Raw genomic sequence first — 19,813 nt, forward strand, 5'->3', positions numbered from 1 at the left:
GGGTAGGGAACAGGGAAGGAAGCATGGCTCGTGGTGAGCTCAACGTGCGCAAGATGCACAATTGTGCACCCCCTTGCGGACGCAGACCCCCGATTTTATAACATGCGCACAATAAAATATAATAAAAAATAAAATAAAATAAAATAATAAATAAATAGAAATACAAAAAAAATAAATAAATTAAATAAATTAAAATACATAAATAATTTAAAAAATGTATATATATATATATATATATAAAATGGGCCAAATTTTAAGAGGAACGCTCGATTTTATAAAATGCGCATGCAGCAGTGCGCATATTATAAAATCCAGGGTCAGCGCGCAAGGGGTGCACAATTGTGGAACTTGTGCGCGTTGAGCCGCGTAACCTTCCTCTGTTCCCTCCGAGGCCGCTCCGAAATTGGAGCAGCCTCGGAGGGAACTTTCCTTCTGCCCCCTTACCTTCCCCTCCCCTCCCTTCCCCTACCTAACCCGCCCCCAGCCCTACCTAAAAACCTCTTACCTTTATCTTATAAGTTGCACCTGACACCTGCCCTCCCCGCCCCCCGGACCGCTGTGTCCCAGGGCTTGCACGGGTCACCGGACCTAAGCAAAATAGGCTCGGCATGCGTAAGCTTTGAAAATCAGCCCCATTATAAATAAAATAAAAAGAAAATAAAATAAAAAAATAAAATATAAAAATAGTATAAATAATGAAATAAATAATAAAATAAATAACTAGAAATAAAAAATATAATAAAAATATATATATAAAATAAAAAAATAAAATAAAAAAATTTAAAAATTAAAAATATAAAAATAAAGAGGCAGATTTTCAAAGGGGTACGCGCGTACCCTCCAAAAACCTGCCCCAAGCTCCCCCTGGGTGCGCCGAGCCTCTATTGCATAGGCTGCCAGCGCGCGCAAAGCCCTGGAACGCACGTAAGTCCCAGGGATTTCCTGGGGGGCCATGTCGGGGGGGGGGGGGGCATGTTGTGGCCGGCACATCATCGGGGGCAGGTCGGGGGGCATGTCGAAGCCGGCGCGTCATCAGGGGCTTTCTGGAGGCATGGCCGCAGCCTCCGGACTGGACCATGGCCCGCCGGTAGGGGGGAATTAGTTAGGGCCGGGGAGCGGGTTAGTTAGGGGAAGGGAGGGGAAGGTGCCGGGGGGTGGAGGGAACGGAAGCAGGCTGTGCGGCTCGGCGTGCGCAGGCTGCCGATTTTGCGCAGCCTTGCATGCTCCGACAGCAGATTTTTAAAGATACGAGCGGCTACTCGCATATCTATTAAAATCCGGCGTACTGTTGTTCGCACGCTGAGGTAGATCTTAAATAAGTACACGCGCGTGAACAACAGTACGCCGGATTTTTATAAGATACGCACATAGTCACGCGTATCTTATAAAATCCGGGGTCGGCGCGCACAAGGCTGCGCAAAATCGGCAGCCTGCGCGCGCCAAGCCGCGCAAGCCTGCCTCCGTTCCCTCAGCAGCCCCCCACCTTCCCCTCCCTTCCCCTATCTACCCCACCCCCCAGTCCTACCTAAATCCCCCCTTTGTTGTGCAAGTTACGCCTGCTTGAAGCACAAATAACTTGCACGCGCCGCCTCGGCATCCCCCGGCACAGGCCGCAGTGCCGGGGGACTCGGTACCGCCCTCCCGGCCCACCCCTGAACCGTCACTACGCCCCTGGACCCGCCCCCTGACCCCGGACACGCCCCCTCCTGCCCCTTTTACGAAGCCCCAGGACTTGCGCGCACCTGCGGCCTATACAAAATAGGCGTGCGGGCGCGCAGGGCTTTTAAAATCTAGCCCATAGTGGGGTAGATTTTCTAAAAGTGCGCCTGCGCAAACAAAAGTATGTCGGATTAAAAAATCCGTGGTCGGCGCACACAATGGGGTGCACATTTGTGCAACTTGCTTGTGCCGAGCCCTGCGCGCGCTGCCCGTTCCCTCCGAGGCCGCTCCGAAATTGGAGCGGCCTCAGAGGGAACTTTCCTTCGGCCTCCTCCCACCTTCCCCTACCTAACCCACCCCCAGAGCCCTATCTACACCCCCCCTACCTTTGTTGACAAAGTTATGCCTGCCTCTGGCAGGCGTAACTCGTGCATGCCAGCAGGCTGCTGGCACGCCATCACCATATCCGGGGGCTGTTCCGGAGGCCTCGGCCACGCCCCCATAACGCACCAGGGCTGGCACCACACCCCCGACATGCCCCCTAGAACACCCCAAATGTCATGCTGCCCCCGACACACCCCCGACATGCCCCCTAACGAAGCCCCGGGGTTTACGCGCATTCCGGGGCTTGCGCATGCCGCCGAGCCTATGTAAATTAGGCTCAGTGCGCGCAGGGTTTTTTTAAAAAGGGTTACGCGCATAACTTATACGCGTAACCCTTTTAAAATCTACCCCAGTGGGCGTACATTTATAAAATATACCCCTACGCGCATAGGGGGTTACGCGTGCCGGGCCTATATTCAAAAGGCCCGGCGGTGCGCGTAAAGCCCTGGGATACCTGTAAGTTCTGGGGATTGAAAAAAGGGGTGGGGAAGGAGCGATCAAGGGGCAGGGTCAGCAGCTCCTAGCACAGTGGCCATTTGCCGCTGTGTCAGACATCGCCTGCCGGCAATCATCCGACACATGAAACTTGTGCCTGCCCGGAGGCAAAAGGTACGATAATAATTTGGGAGATTAGAGTAGGGCTGGGGGAAAGGTTAGGGGAAGGGGTGGGAAAGTTAGGATAGGAAGAAGGGAATGGAGGAAGGCAGCGTGGCTTGGCATACACAAGGGGGCAGATTTTAAAAGCCCTAGGTGTGTAAATCCACCTGTATTTACGCGCATAGGGGTACATTTTCAAAAACAGCGCACGCGCGAACAAAAGTACACTGGATTTTATAAGATACACGCGTAGCCACGCGTATCTTATAAAATCCGGGGTCGGCGTGCGCACTTATTTAAGATCTACCTCTTAATTTACAAAGTTTAAAAAAATATTTTGGGCGCGTAACCCTTCTAAAATGGCCCTGCGTGCTCCGAGCCTATATTGCATAGGCTTCCGGTGCACGCAAAGCCCCGGGACGCGCGTAAGTCCCGGGGCTTTCTTGGGGTGGGCGTGTCGGGGGGCTTGATGCGATCGGCGCATCATCCGGGGGCGTGTCGGGGGGCATGGTTTCGGCCCAGGGGCGTTCCGGGGGCGTGGCCTCGGCCTCCGGACCAGCTCCCGGACCGGAACATAGTGCCGGGCAGCCGGCCCGGCGTGCGCAAATTTACGCCTGATTCGAGCAGGCGTAACTTCTGCGACAAAGGTAGGGGGGGTTTAAATAGGGCTGGGGAGGTGGGTTAGGTAGGGGAAGGTGGAGGGAGGCATAAGGAAAGTTCCTTCCGAGGCCGCTCCGATTTCGGAGCAGTCTCTGAGGGAATGGGCAGCGTGCGCAGGGCTCGGCGCGAGCAAGTTGCACAAATGTGCACCCCCTTGCGCGCGCAGGGCTCGGCGTGAGCAAGTTGCACAAATGTGCACCCCCTTGTGCGCACTAACCCTGGATTTTATAAGGTACGCGCAGCTATGAGCGTATCTTTTAAAATCCGGCGTACTTTTGTTCACGCCCTTTTATTTTTATTTATTGATAAGAATTAATTTTTCTTTTTTTAAATTAAACTACATTTTCTTTATATTTTCTTTTTATTTATTTTTTATATATAAAAGGGCCAGATTTTAATAACTACACGCGGGCGTACATTTGTGCGTGCAACCTGGCCTATGCAAAATAAGCTCGGCGCACATAGGGCCTCATTTTCTAAAGTATCGCAGGCCTGCGATACTTTAGGTAATGAGGGGCGGGGGGCCGAAATGGGGGGCAGTCCTGCGCTAGACGGTAGCGATCGCACCTCTGCGGTGCGATCGCTGCCGGTTTCGCACCCAATAGCGCCACCATAGAAGGTGTAGCTATTGGGCGAGAACTAGGACGCGAAAAGGGCCTTACATTTTCGTCGTCCGCAGCATCTTCGCGAAGTCAGCCCCGGTTTCGCCCCGAGTCCTCCTCTTCCAGGGCCGACTCCGCCCCCTATCTTCATATCGAACTCGATAAGGGACTTTTCACGTGTGCAACATCCCTAATTGCGTGCGATCCAGCTGGAAAATGAGGCCCATAGGCTTTGAAAATCTGCCCCAAGGTGCACTAATATGCACCCCCTTGCATTGCGCACATGTTATAAAATCGGGCGTATGTTGTATTTATTTTAATTTATGTATTTTTTTATTTTATTATTCTATTTTATTTTTTTATTATTATTGCATTATTTTTATTGTATTTTTATTTTATTTTAAATTTTTTGTTTACATTTTTTATTTGATTCATTTGATTTAATTTTTTCTTTATTTTTCTTTTTCTTTGAATTTTTTAAATTTTTTAAAATTAATTTTTTATATTTTTTCTATTCTTAATTTACATTTTTTTCTATTTTCTTTTTTCTATATTTTTTTAATATTAAATAAAAATAAATACAAATTTTTTTTAAATGTTTCTTTTTTTTTAATTTTTAATTTTATTAAATTGTATAATTTTATTAAATTGTATAATTTTATTTATTTATAATTTTATTATTCTTTTTATTGTATTGTATTGTGGGGTAGATTTTAAAAGCCCTGCGTGCCTATTTTGCTTAGGCTGCCGGCGCGCGCAAACCCTCTGGATGCGCGTAAGTCCCAGGGCTTTGTATAAGTTTTGGGAGGGGGCATGTCCGGAGGCGTGTCCGGGGTCAGGCGGCGGTCCTGGGCGAATTCGGGGGCAGGCCAGGAGGGCGGTCCCGAGTCCCCCGGCTCTGCGGCCTGTGCCGGGGGGTGGCGAGGCGGCGCGCGCAAGTGAAGCCTGCCTCAAGCAGGCTTAACTTGCACAACAAAGGTAGGGGGGGATGCGGAAGGAAAGTTCCCTCCGAGGCCGCTCTGATTTTGGAGCGGCCTCAAAGGGAACGGAGGCAGGCTGCGCAGCTCGGCGCGCGCAGGCTGCCGATTTTGCAAAGCCTTGCGCGCGCCGACCCCGGATTTTATACGCGCGTACTTTTTTAAGATCTACCTCGGTATGTGGAATCATGCTTTTAAAAATGCAACTTTCTTTCATATGCAACTTTCTTTCATATGTGTATATATATATGAAACTAACACTGGGGCAGATTTTTAAAAAGTACGCGCGTGTGTACTTTTGTTTGCGCACCCGGCGCAAACAAGGGTACGCTGCGCAAAATCGGTAGCCTGCGCGCCGAGCAGCCTGCCTCCGTTCCCTCCGAGGCCGCTCTGAAATCGGAGCGGCTTCAGAGGGAACTTTCTTTCCGGCGCCCTCCACCTTCCCTTTTCTTCCCCTAACTAACCCGCCCCCCGACCCTAACTAATTCCCCCCCTACCTTTATTTCCGGTCCGGGGGCTGGTTCGGAGGCCGTGGCCACACCCCCGGAGCGTCCCTGGGCCGGAACCACGGCCGCAGCCCTGCCCCCAGAACAGCCCTGATGACGTGCCGGCCGCGACACGCCCCCTGACACGCCCCCCCCAGGAAAGCCCCGGGACTTGCGCGCACCGCCAAGCCTATGCAACATAGGCTCAGCACGCATAGGGGGTGGAAGGGGCAGCTTTTAAAAAAGTATGTGCGCACGTACTTTTGTTCACGCACCCGGCGCAAACTAGAGTACGCCAGATTTTAATAGATATGCACGCTGCTGCGCGTATCTTTTAAAATCCGGGGTTGGGGCGCGCAAGGCTGCACAAAATCGGCAGCCTGCACGCGCCGAGCCACACAGCCTGCCTCCGTTCCCTCCGAAGCCGCTCCAAAATTGGAGCGGCTTCGGAGGGAACTTTCTTTCCGGCACCCCCATCTTCCCTTTCCTTCCCCTAACTATCCCGCCCCCCCGGCCCTAACTAATTCCCCCCACCTTTATTTCAAAAGTTACGCCTGCCCAAGGCAGGCGTAACATGCGCGCACAGCCCGGCTGCTGGTGCGCCATGTTCCGGTCCGGGGGCTGTTCCGGAGGGCGCGGCCATGCCCCCCGGAATGCCCCCGATGACGCGCCGGCCGCGAAACGCCCCCCGACACACCCCCCGACACGCCCCCGCCAGGAAAGCCCCGGGACTTACACGCGTCCCGGGGCTTGCATAGGCTCGGTGTGCGCAGGGGGTGGAAGGGGCAGCTTTTCGGGGGTTACGCGCATATCCTACACGCGCACCCCTTTGAAAATCTGTCCCACTATGTTGTAGTAGTATAAATCTTAGGGGTTATTCTCTAAAGCAATCGCACGTGAAATGGGACTTTTTGCATGTCATCACTAAATGGGTGCGGAGTCGGGGTGGCATCAAGACCAGAACAGGAATAGTCTGGGTGCACCGGGGCGGACGACACGAAGACATTGTGGATGGCAAAAAGGTAAGAACCCTTTTCGCTGCCAATTTCGCACCCAATAGCTCCACCTTTTACCATGGCGCTATTGGGTGCGAAAGCCGGCAGCCATAGCACCGTGGAGGTGCAATCGCTGCCGGCTTTTGCAGGCCCGCCCCCCGCTTCGCCCCCCCCCCCCCCGCCCCCCAGTACCGCATGTTTCAAAGAGCCCGGTGGTATTAGAAATATAGGCCTTAGTTACTTAAACCATTACATGCCTGGCACTTATTTAGCGAGGTGCATCTTTCGAGCAGGTAGAAACCATACGCATGCTTTTTATTTTTATTATTGTTATTTGGTGGTGGTAGACTCAGCAATTTCCACCTGCTCGTTTGGGTTTCTCGCTCAATTAAAACTAGCCTCTGGTGTAACTACAGCACCACTAGCCTGCTGTGTTAGTTCGATGTAAACCACTGCTTAGTTCGATGTAAACCGAGTTGATTTGATTTGTATCAAGAAAGTCGGTATATAAAAGCCTTTAATTAATTAATTAATTAATTAATTAATAAATAAATAAATAGCCTCATGTACTCTTTTTCACATTTGTAACTCTTCTCTGCCTTTCCCGTCTAGCCCAGGCATCACAGAGACAGACCTCAGCCAAGGGCCACAGAGAGCAGTTGCACATGCACCTGAAGACTGACCACCAGGTGCTGCCATTGTACAATGACAGAGAATCCCTCTGGTGAGGGGACTGTGGACGCTGCCTCTGCAGCAATCCCCAGCCCCGGCCAGCTTGAGGAAGAGGCAAAGCTGGGCTCAGAAGTTGAATTCAGCTATCCCTCCTGGCAGCACATAACACAACCACTGAGCCAGGCCAAACATACACATTCTGATGTGGCCAACATCTGGTGACAGTGACAAGAAAGTCTTGCAGCAATTCCCACAATAGTGGCTAAAACTGCAGGAACTCCACCAATATTACACAACACTTTTTTTTTACCCAAACCAAAAATGAAAAACAGTATCTAAAATATGCCGGTGCTGCCCACTCCAGCACTCTTTGTAATGTAGGCGTGGTATTTACACATGTTCTAAAATAGAGGTTATGGTTTCCACAATAACCCTAGAAACTACACCACCATCAGAAAGTGTGCCACGCATGCTGTTCATAGTTACAACACACTCAGCTTCCAGTATGATCTGTGCAACCCTGAGGAAACTCCATAGCTGAACCGGTCAGTGGCAGATATATTTTCAGAATGCTTTTAGAGCTAATAAAATTGCAAAAACCTTTTCTGTGTATCAACACCAGCGATTTTCAACGTTCCCACAACAGACATGGGAAGGCAGCCTGGCAAGTACACAAGTGAAACACTAGTGATAAATAGCTGACTGGGCAATAGATGCACCACCAGGACAACTATCACACTCTTATAATTAGCAGACAGATTAAAAAAAAAAGTCTTCCTGACTGGATATGGTTTCCAAAAAAAAAATCCACAGATAATCCAGCTTTGTAAAGTTGTGTTCCTCAGCTCCTGAAAAAATCCATGTTGCTCCTAGCAGCAGTAACCCATCTTGTCTGCCCCCTTCAGCAGAATGAAGAATGAGCTAATGTCACAGACTGCTGCTGCCCCGGGCACAAGGTAGACATGCCAGGAGCTGAGGAACTGAATTTTCATGTCAGTTTATTGGTAACTTATTTATTTTCGCCAATGTCTAGCAGGCGGTAATTCTCACAGGCTGGGTGCTAAGGGTACCTGCTCTAAGCGCATGGAAGGTATCCTTTCACATGAAACACCATAGAGAGTCAGACGATGATACGAGGGACGGTATCTGTGAAGGCAAAGTTAAAGAAAGGAGTTTACCTTCCTGAATGAGGATCTTTGTCCAGCCCATTATCCTGTGGTTCTTCTCGCTTTACTTCCTCACAGTCCTCTCTGCACACTGGCGGCTGAACAACTTCCGAGTTTGAATTGTAGGAGGATTGAACACCCTGTGGTAGCAAGGTTTTCTCTTCTGAACTATCCGTCGATGGGGCATTTGTGCAGCAGCTAAACGACAAGGCATTCCCCATGCCGCTGCAGATCTACAGTATCGATATTCCACAAGTTATGAAAACCTTACGCGTTCTTTCAAGGACTTTGGTTTGTACATGCAAACTTTATGACCAGGTGTTCCCAACAGTGTCTCTTTACAAATCATCTAGTGTAGTTTTCACATTGCTCTGCTGTCTGAAAGGGCAGCCCCGGACCACTGATGATCTCTTGGTGTGCACTGATCTGAATGACAAAACAAGAGAGTGTTATTAATGAACCAACCCCCCCCCCCCAACAACAACAACTGGCAAAACCACTGTTTCGATGTCAGCAATGTGGCATGATGAATCCAAGTTTGTATCCCATGGTGGTCAGAACCAGTCGGACTTGGGCACGGTATGGAGGGGGTACACTCAGGTCTGGGAGGGAAGATGCCTGCTGCTGTGGAGGGAGCCTCTACTGACCAGCAAGTGGCACAGAGGGTGCACCTGGAAGAAGGCACTTTCAATCAACGAGAGTTACTTAGTGCCACCCGGGCATGCTGTCTGGGGATGGGGGATATTCTACTGCCGAATATCCCACTTAACTTAAATAAAGTTTAGTTTTGGATATTGGGCTCTGGGTGTCTTTCATACACTACAGTAATTTATGTACATTCTCCTTTCCTTATTTTTTTTTTTTCAAAAATGTTCAGCTTTCCATGTGTCTTGGTATAGAGAAAAAAAGAGGGGAACTGAGGCATTGCTAATTTAAAATTAGCCTGAGTAGCTTCTCAGGATTGCTGATGATGCACTACAAACAAATGACACATGTCAGCGGATTGAATATAAACATTAGTGCAATATATGGCACTGCCGGGTGTATGGTATTATAATAAGAAAACCTTAGGATGAGCTTCCTGCTCTATTGTTTGCAACTGAAGCTTGGTGAAAAGGGAGGTTAAGTGACTTGCTCAAAGACACATGGGAAGTGATGGTGAGATTTGAACTTCTCTCTATAAAACTTTCACAGATTGGAAAATTGTGTTTATTTATTTACATAGATTTCTTTTCTACCTCATCTAAATTAGATCAGGGCAAAGCACAAAATTGTTTATTGTAATTTTATGTTACGTAATTTTGTAAACATCATAAAAACAACAATGCAAAATTCATAAAAACCAAATCATAATAAAAATGCATACAAAAAAACGACATTATGATAAATCTCTCAACCTACGTATAGACATATAAACAATAACAAATTATCTAATTCATAAAAAAAGATCACAAATAAATTCCACATATAATAGACAACATACGGTCAATCCAATACGCAACATAAAATCAAAACATTAAAATATAAAGCCAAGGTAGAAACTAAATTAAACTATAGTCTGTGACAGAGTGCCCCTACAGAAACCCTCAGAACACCTTTAGAGACTGGTCCAAGCAGTCTGGGCTCGGTCTACCTTAACACTAGGCATTCTGGGTGCAGGGTGTCTAATGTGAAGAGGAATAAAGTGTAGGCTCAGATGAGAGCAAGACAGGCCCTAGGGAGGAGTAGGCAGCTCCTTAAACATAACTGACCTACCAAAGTTCTTTTCCTCTTATACTGCATGGTAGGCAGTCTTATATTCTCTTTGGTGTGTGAAGAATAAAGTTGAGCAAGAGGAAAACTGGAGTCCAGACTATGATTCTGCCTCTGGCCAGCCAAAAACTGCTCATGCTCTGTGACACAGTCCCATCTCAGCCAAATGCTCTCGCAAAAAGCCACGTTTTAACTGCCCACCAGATCAACAAATAATGTTAGCCTGATCTCTTTCGGAAAAGTGTTCCAAAGTGCAGGCACTGCGTTTGAAAAGGCACATCTACAAAGTGTAAGGATACCGAAAGAGCATAGTGCTTCAATAATGTCCCTAACTCAGTGGTTCCCAACCTTTTTTGTTTCGTGGCACACTTTGTTGTGGCTTACCACTCACTTCCCCCATCATCACTTTCTGCTCTCCCCCACCACCCCATGGTACCATCACATTTCCCTTCTCTCTTCCTCCAGCCCACTGGCATCATAATCACCCCTCTCCCCTCGCAACATCCTCTTCGTCCTTTCCCTTTCTTTCTCCCCCACCCGCTGGCATCATCATCACGTTCACTAGCCCTCCACCTCTTCCCCCCACCCCTGGTATCATCGTCATCATGTCCCTTCTCCCACCATCTCTTCCCCCCAATCATCACCTTCCCTCTCCTTCGCTCCCCACTCCCCATATCACCTTCCCTCTCGCCCCAATCCCCTGGCATCATCACCTTCTTTCTCCCTCCCTGTATTCTGCACCTCTCCTGCCATCATCATCATGCCTTTCCTTCTACCCCTCGCCCCACCCTCTGGCATCATCATCACCACCTTCTCTCTCCCTCTCCCTCCATCCTCCATTCCCCATCATTATCACCTTCCCCACTCCAACCACCTCTTCCTCTCTGCCTACATCATCATCATTACCTTCTGCTCGTAACCTCCACACTCTTGGTATCATCTTTCTACCTTTCTCCCTCACCTCCTGGCATCATCATCACCTTCTCTCTCCCTCCTTTCTCCAGCATCATCATCACCTTCCCTCTCCCTGCACCCCTCTCCCTCACCCCCTGGCATCATCACTTTCACTTCCCTCTCCGTCCACCACCCATGCCAATCACCTTTTCTTCCCTTCCAAACCCTGGTATCATCTGCCCTCTGGCATCATCACCTTCCCTCTTTCTCCACCCTCTCCCCAACCAACATCATCTTCTTCATAATCTTCTATCTCCCTCACCCCCTGTTATCACCTTCTTTTCCTTTTCCCTCCAGCCCCCGGCATTACCATCCCTTTCCCTCCACCTCTCCTTCCCATCCCCAAGAAGCATCATCACCTTCCCTTCACTCTCCCCCACATCTGGTGGCACATTCAGTTTTCCTTTCCTCAACCCAACCCAAATCCTTGTAAGAAGAAGTCTGTGAGCAGGCTTACTGAATGCTGCTTTTTGCGCCTTTCCAGCTTCCCTCTGCAATCTTTGCATGGGGCCAGGTTTCATGAGACTACAGGATCCTTGCAATTTCTACTGCAGAGGAGGGCCAGCAGAGGGGAAAACTGGAGCAGCTACTGATATTTGCTGCCAGGGCTGGCTCAGGGCAATCTGCCGCCTGAGGGGAGGGATGAGATGGCACCCCCCACCTGCTCTGCCCGGCCCCATCCCTCCTCTCTTCAACCGCTGCCGGCCTGACCTCCGGCAGCGGCCCGCGGCAGCGATCCTCCTGGGCCTGGGTCAGCAGCCATGGTAGGGGCAGGCAGTGTGAGGCTGATGCCACAGTGGCGTTGTGAGAGGGGCATTCTTTGCCGCCTCAAAATTCTGCCACCTGAAGCGGCTGCCTCACCCTGCCTCTTTATAGAACCACCCCGAGTGCTGCTCTCCCATGCACCCTGCTGGTGGGAGGACATCATGCAGGCCAGGAGGGAAACAGAAAATGAGTCTGCAGCTGCGGCACACTTGCACTCCAGCCACGGCACACCGGTTGGGAAACGCTGCCCTAAATAAACTGGGCCCATATCATGTAGGGCTCTGAATGCTAAGCAAAGCATTTTACATTGGCAGTGAAAAGAAACAGAAAGGCAATGTAGCTCACTTAATACAAGGGTAACTTACGTGATCATAAAGATTACTCCCTCTGGGAAGCCTAGCCACAGAATTTTGTACTAATTGTAACTTTCTCAAGGATGTTCGTGGAGTACCCACATAGAGGCAGTTTCAATAGTCCAGTTTCACTGTTAATAGTGCATGAACAAGGGTGACTAAATCTTTATGATCCAGTAAGTGTTTTAACTGTCAAATCATCTTCAATTTCAAACAACAGCTTTCAGCCACGGCTCCAGTTTGAGATCCATAGTTAAGAGGTATCTATGATAAACCCCAGACTTCAAACATGCAAAAAAAAACCAACCCTCACTTAACAAGTAGCAAGAGAGAACAAAGTAAATTTGGAGGGTGAAGCCATAAGATTTCTGTTTTATCAGAGTTCAGCTTGCGCATACTTCCTTTAAGCCAACCTGCAATAGCAACCAGACAGCTATTTAACAAAATTGTCTCATCTGTCTTTATATGAAATATGTAATTGAAAATCATCTATATAAATCTGGCATTTAATACCAAAAGACTAAATGAGTTTTACTAATGGGAATAGAGTAAAATGAGCTTCAATGCAACAAAAAAAAAAAAAAAAAAGTGCATTTAGAATGGAAAAATCCATTACTACATTTGAAAGGAAAATTACTGCAAACTGTCAAACAAGAAAGATCTGAAAGTAATAATCTCAGATGACATCAAAATAGCTAGTCAATATACTAAAGCAACTGGAAGAGTTAATACTTTTTATTATATTACTAAGCATACCGTTATTAGCAGGGAAAAAAAGAAGAAATATTACCTCTGTACAGGTCACTTGCAAAACCCCACCTTGAATATCACATTCAGTTCTGAAGACTGTGCCTTCGTAAGGAAAATGGAAGTAGTTTAGAAAGGGGCTATCAACATGCTACAAGGTCTCCGACACAAACCCTACAAGGAAAGGCTTAAGACTCTCAAAATGTACAACACTGAAGGAAAGAATGGATGGGGTAAATGTGATAAAAATATATAAATACACGGCAGGCTACAATAAAGTATGAGGAGATGAAATCCTCCACAGAAGAGGAAATTCAATCAATCGTTTTATTTATTACACGCTCTTCCAGCAGATGAGATCAAAGAGTGTAATAAGGCGGCAGTGTAGGGTCTGCACTAATAGCAACAACAGTATAACAGTGAACAATTAACAGAGCATAATACAACAGGTAAGCTAAACATTAGCAACTAGTGAAGGAGTGGAAAGAAGAGGAGCAAACCATTTGCAAAGCATCATCAGGAAAGTCCCAACTGAGAAAAAAAAACCAACTGAGCAGCAACCATTTGAGACATGCTGGGGTAGGATGGGGTGGGGGAAAGGGGGCTAACTATAGCGAAAGGTCAATTTAGAGACTGAGCAGACAAATAGGTAATAGAACGCAAAGGGTCTAAATCGAGAACGGAAGGTGGGGAGCATCTCAACACTAGGGGCATTCTAGTTTTTAGCTCAAAATGATTAACAACAATTTTTTCAGGTATGGTGTCCATTCCCCAAAGAGCTTACAGTCTAAGTGGGTAATCTCAAGCAGCAAAAGATAAAGTCACTTGCCCAAAGTTACCAGGGTCAGTGGGAGAAGTGAGATTTCAGCCCCTGGTTCCCTACTCACTGCGCTAGGCACGAGGTCATGCCTTATATATTCCTAGTGTATGCCCAAGTAAGCTTTCCTGATACGAGAGTGCATATGGCTGGAGAAACAAAGGCAGAGTATCTTAACTGGGAAATCAAATGACGACCATGATGCTCCACTTTCTTTCATGTGTTACAATAGCACAGAAAGGAAACACATCGGGAAAGGTTAGAATGAGGCGAAGTGCAAAAAGACAGGACCATGAAGAGATGAAGGGACAAACCATGGAGAGATGAAGGAAATCCTAGAGAAGGACAGGCACAAAGAAGACAAACAAAAAGCTGGAAAGCAAACAGACAGTGTGACAGAGAGCAGAAAAGCATCAGTCAGCAATGGTTCATGAAAAGGGTTTTTTTTGTGGTTTTAATTAGATCAGTAGAGATTTTACTGCTATTTAGGATCACTATTTTACCATATTTGAGGTAAACATCAAAATGTGATTTTTTTTTCCTTCTGTTTTACTTTGAAACACCTCTCCCCTCACTCATGCTCCACAGGGCTCTCATCAGGGAGTCATCAGGGGGCTGACTTCTGCTACGTTTCATATTCCCCCTCACATTGCGTACCAAACCAATTCAAATGTATGCTTCCGTGAATTAGATTATCATCATTCTAGCACGACACAAGAACTGGAGTTAGGTTCCTGTTTCAGGAGTGTCACAGAAGCGATGCATACAGAATTTGTAAGAGGGGTTTTTTTCACTCAGCACATAGTTAAGCTCTGGAATTCATTGCCAGAGGATGTTACAGCAGTTAGTGTAACTGGGTTTAAAAAAGGTTTGGATAAGAAGTTCTTAGAGGATAAATCCATAAACTGCTATGACGGTAATTAATAAGCAATAGTAGCTTAAGATCTATTTAATGTTTGGGTACTTGCCAGGTACTTGTGACTTGGATTGGCCACTGTTGGAAGCAGGATATTGGGCTTGATGGACTCTTGATCTGACTCAGTATGGCATTTCTTATGTTCTTATGACAGGCTGTTGCAATAGGTGCATGGTTTTACTCGCAGTTGTGCGCACGTTTCAGGCATGGAATAATAGTGTCCGATGCAGCAAGGAGATTAGCACATCTAAAATGTGTGCCCTAACAAATGCATGCTCGATAGCGCCCATCGCATTTCACTTCCATGTAATTGAAGACTGCTATTACCGCCTGATGCAGGAAAACACGCCCAAAGGCTGGGCACCCAAATGCACATTTTTTAACACGGGGAATTTAACTCCAGCTCTGGAGGTGGAGTAAAGTTAACTCGCAGTCAAGGGCTCATGAGAAACATAAAAAAATATGGGCCTCTGTGTTATGATAAATGTGTCCTCCTCCTTAGTATCATCCTGATGCTTGAATTTACTGCTTCCGGTAGAGAAAAATACATATACATTGATTTGATCAAAAAGAAGTGCACTTTTGTTACAATTACCCAATTTAGACGCCTGTAGCAATGGGCGCCTGATAATGAACTCCAACATTAAAATCAGCAAAGTCCGTGAACTTCAGCAAAATAACCAAAAAGAAGCACACTTTGTTACAAACACACGAATTAGGTGCCCATTGCAACCAGCGCTCCATGCAATAAACTTCTTTCAGCGCCAGAAACAAAGCTTATTAGCCTCCCCCATCTTACCTCAATCCCACCACTGGATTCTCCCTTGCCAGGTAATGAAAAGCAGAGTTCTCCAGGGCAGCAGATTTTCAGAGTTGATGGTTTCAGATTACTTGCACATGCTCTCAGGAAGGGATAGAAATGAAAATGTTTCCCTATGACTGCTCCCTAATGCTGTTTTCAGAGAGAGAGAGAGAGAGAGAGAGAGAGAGAGAGAGAGAGAGAGAGAGACGAGGGCAGGGGGAAACCCAGCAACTATTTTTAAAGCAGGTTAGTTGGAGCAGTTACAACCAGTGACGGTGTAAGCCCTTCTGAGGGCTTGTGCTTTTATCAGCATTTTAAACATTGTTCCCAGAAAAATAAAAGAGCCTGAAGTAAAATATACCCTGAAACAGAGATACAAGCAAAGCTAAGAAATGTAGCTTCTGTGCACAAATGTGATCTTCTAGGACTTCCCATGGTCTTGCCAATACGGTTTGTGATTTTTGAGAAAGCAAAAAACAGTTGCTTCGCTTAAAAAAAAACAAAAAAAACAACTTTTCGCCTCAAATAATATAAACATTTAAAAGGCCTTTCTTTGCCATGGCTTCTCCAGCCACTGCTGTAAAACAGCGCCACAACCCCAGCAGCCAGGGGACAAGGCTGGTAGCCACTGTGGGGGTGGAGGGGGGACATCTCTCTCTGCCAAAGTTGTGACCCGAGGCCCGGGCCACGAGAGGAAGCTCTGGCACCTGGGCCGGAGAAGGTAGAGAGAGGAGCCGAAGACCATGGGGGGTGGAGAGGCTGGGGCAGCATTTAGGGAGAATAGGCTTAATGTGGGCACCGTAGGTCCTGGCCCAGCGAGGCACTGCTTGCCTATTACCTCTGTACCCCTTCCCACCCCCCATCCCCACCCCCTATCCCCACAATACATAACAGGGCATGGAATAAGAATCAGCAAGCAGTCTCTTTGTGGAAGAATTCTGGCTGCAGCTTTATTTATAATCCAAAGTACAATTACATTTTATGCATCTTAGCTGACTATCCAAGGTTCGGCTTACAATATATATTCCGCCAATTAATGGTCAACCTAGATCGTCATTTGCAGCCGGCACACCTGCCCGGCTGCCACAACAACCCGGTTATGCCTGCCCACGATTCTTTTAAACGCTTTTACCCATGTAGCCTGCCAGACCGATTCAACCTCTTTTCTACTTGTGCTTACTGTTCTCACAGCCTGAGATCGACTTGGCCATGCTCTTAATTCAATCGGCTCAGATTAAACCTTCTTCCTCTGACCTAATTCAGGGATGCCTTAGAGTAAGTTAGGTCGCTCTACATTCATCCGTCTTTGCTACTATCATGCCAAACCTGTGATCTGTGTCATCTCTCGCCACGAGATAGGATAGCGCCCCTGCTTGCTCTGTCTCCATGAACTGTGGCTGAATTTTGGTATGTAGAGCCTGCCTGCGCCGCCTTCTGAAAGGGAGGCGTGCCTCTGAGGTTGCTGCTCGAGGGACCAGCACAGTGGGGCGCTCATGCTGCCCTGTCCCATCGCCCGGATGAACAAAAGGATAGATGCCTATGGTCTTTTTCAATATCTTTATTAAAAAGACCATAGGCATCTATCCTTTTGTTCATCCTGACGGCTTTTATAGATCGCCTTCCTTTGTACTTTTTGGGTCCTGTCCCATCGCCCTCCAGCAAGGACCGGTGAGCCCAGCCAGAGTGTGGCCACTGCGGAGTCATCTCACTGGGCCATAGGGTCTACATCCCTAAATCCCCACGCTGACGATTTGCTACAAGCTAGCTCCTTTCTGAACTTTCCAACACAGTTTAGCCAGGCCTAACCGCCGTAGACTCCATGGGCTCTAATTGTCATGTCAGAGTACCTCCATAGACCTGCATGCAAATTAGGCCTTTTCTCCCCAGTAATGCTGGCTGATATGTGAAGAACCCAAGATCCAGTTACCTATTGATCTGGGCACTCACTACCTTTTTCTAGAACCCCCCCACCAGCTATTTTGTCTGTCGTTCCTCTTCTTTTGCATCCTTCGGAATCCCTCAACAACAGCTTAAACACATCCACATATTTCCTTTCCTTATCTTATCCAGGACATGAACCCTATAAGCATGTAGGGCCCCATGTGTGTATATACATATTTCTCTTCATTCAAACATGCACACCCGAGAGTTTGTGCTCTTAAGATATATATGTTTTTGAGATCCCTGTGCAGTCTGGGTTTATTTTTGTAACATGAGTTGTCCCACTTGTAAAATAAAAGGGGGCTGAGTGAATAAAGAAAAATAAAGTTTTTTTGATAGAAAGGATTCTGTCCCTGACTCTCTCTAGTATGTTTTAGCACAGGGTTCCTACCTAGAACTACAATATTAGCCTTTCATCAGTGGCTGAATATTGTCAAACATGTTTTGAGTGCCTGGATGCTTCCTTTTCTAAGGAGTGGCATGAGCATGAGCCCTTGGTGCTGCAATGTAGTTGATGCTGCCTTTTGGGTGAAGCACCGAGGCCTACGCTGATGGCGGGAGAACATGCCTTGACGCGGGCCAGGCTGGAGTTGCCCCTGAACCAGCTCACTCTGTCTAGTCTGAGGTCATAATGGAAGTTAGCTGAGACTCGTTTGAAGGCCAAAGCCACCCTCTCAGTGAACTCATACTTACTGCTTTGCACTGTGAAATGCTAAAAAATGCTTATGAATAGGCAAGAGTCTGAGAGGTGCAGTTATTGTCAGCAGTTCCAAGATGGGAAAGTAATCAATTACATGACACCAAAAGTCTGAGAGAGGGAGGATTTACAGAACATGCACAGCTGTGCTTGGAACTGATAAGAACACAGAGAGGGAGAGGACATTCTTCCTAATCCAAGCAATTGCCATTTTTTAGTAAATAAAAAGTAAGAAAAACTACAGGGAGAGAGAGATCACTTCCTAGATTTGATAGAGCAGACAGATCCTTTGGAAATGTAAAGCTTTTCTGTCTGCATATGCACATATATAGGTATTCACTTTAGTAGTAGTTATCTGCAATGAAATCTTCTGTATTATCTGGTTTTATTTATTTTATGTTCTATTCTCTTATTGCTTAAATACATCTACCAGAAAGACATGGAACCGTGATGTATTGGGCCAATGGCAGATGTCTGCCTGACAATTAATGCCTGTAAATTTGATCTCAATACTGATTCTAAAAACGCTGCACAGGTTCCCTACTCTATTACACCAGATTCAAACTCTTAACACTTGCCTACAAGATTCTCACAGGCCAATCACCAGCCAAGCACCAATCAGTGCATCTCTAACCCCTTACACAAACTTGCCCCTCTGACATCTCACCACAGACTCACCTAATTGTACAGTATGCTTCACCAACACAAGGAAGAAAATCTTTGCTGGATAGGTTCCAAAGCTATAGACCTCTTCTATCCTTCAGAAAAGCGGTGAAAACCTGGCTTTTTGCAGCTGTATTTGGTAATAACCACTGCCAAGCTATCTACAGAACTTCTCTGCACTTTATTAACTCACCTTATCTATTTACCCCCCTAGCCATAAGAATCATTAACAGACTGCATCACCTCTCATACCTCTGTCTTAAGCACTGTATTGCATTATGGGGACTTTGTAACTAAAACTAACTACTTGTACTGTCTTAAACGATGACAAATATTCTGCTTTATGCATTTCTCGCAGTGCTGCAAATAGCTGTAAGCATAGCATATACTGTGATCCACTGTATATTGCAATTGTTATCTAACTATAGGATGCAAATGTGTAATCTGCTGCATTGGGTGGTATAACACAGTTGTCTGTAACTCGCTTTGAACTCCATGATTGGCAAAGCATGTCATAAAGAATAATAATGAGTAAAATGAGCAGCCTGGGAAAAAGTCCCAAAGGGGTGGAATACATTAGAAATGGCTGAGTAAGTGGTAAATGGAAATCATTCTGAAGCGAGAAGGGGGAGAAGGCGGAGTACCACAGGGGCTGGTTCTGTTCAATATCTTTGTGAGTGATATTGTAGAGGGGGTAGAAGGAAAGGTTTATCTTTTTTGCAGATGACAGGAAGGTCTGCATCAGGGAGACACTCTTTCTAAAGGAGTAGAGAGAATAAGAAGAGATCTAAGAAAGCTTAAGGAGTGGTCGAAGGTATGGCAGCTAAGATTCAATGCAAGAAGTGCAGAGTCAGGCATTTGGGGTGCATAAATCCAAAGAAGCTGTATGTGATGAAGGGGCAAGAGAATGATGTGCACGGACCAGGAGAGAGACCTCAGAATGCTAGTGTCTGATAATCTGAAGTTAGCGAAGCAATGTGACAAGGCGGTGTTTAGGGCTAGAGCTAGAGGGATGCTGGGCTGCATAGACAGAGTCATAACCAGAAGGAAAAGGAGGTGATATTGCCCCTGTACAAGTCATTGCTGAGGCCTCAGGGTGTTCAGTTCTGGAGACCGTGTCTCAAAAGATAGAAAGAGGTTAAAAGTGGTCCAGAGAAAGATGACCAAAATGGTGGGGGTCTATACTGAAAGACATACGAGATGAGATTT

At 46.8% G+C, this 19,813-nt stretch overlaps 1 protein-coding gene across 2 annotated transcripts in view; it reads right to left on the bottom strand.

Moving 5' to 3' along the window:
* Positions 1-19,813, bottom strand: part of OTULIN (OTU deubiquitinase with linear linkage specificity) — a 244,170-nt gene that overhangs the window by 195,440 nt on the left and 28,917 nt on the right. Inside the window, exons 2-3 of one of the 2 annotated variants that reach the window (XM_029590092.1) lie at positions 12,812-12,873; positions 8,210-8,623 (exon numbers count right to left, since the gene is read on the bottom strand). In XM_029590092.1, coding sequence (XP_029445952.1) covers positions 8,210-8,418 — 209 coding nt within the window. In that variant the 5' untranslated portion in view covers positions 8,419-8,623; positions 12,812-12,873. The remainder of the gene's footprint in view (positions 1-8,209; positions 8,624-12,811; positions 12,874-19,813) is intronic. The other variant, XM_029590091.1, reaches the window with a different exon arrangement.

The sequence above is a fragment of the Rhinatrema bivittatum genome, chromosome 2, assembly GCF_901001135.1.
Source record: "Rhinatrema bivittatum chromosome 2, aRhiBiv1.1, whole genome shotgun sequence".
Lineage (NCBI taxonomy): Eukaryota > Metazoa > Chordata > Amphibia > Gymnophiona > Rhinatrematidae > Rhinatrema > Rhinatrema bivittatum.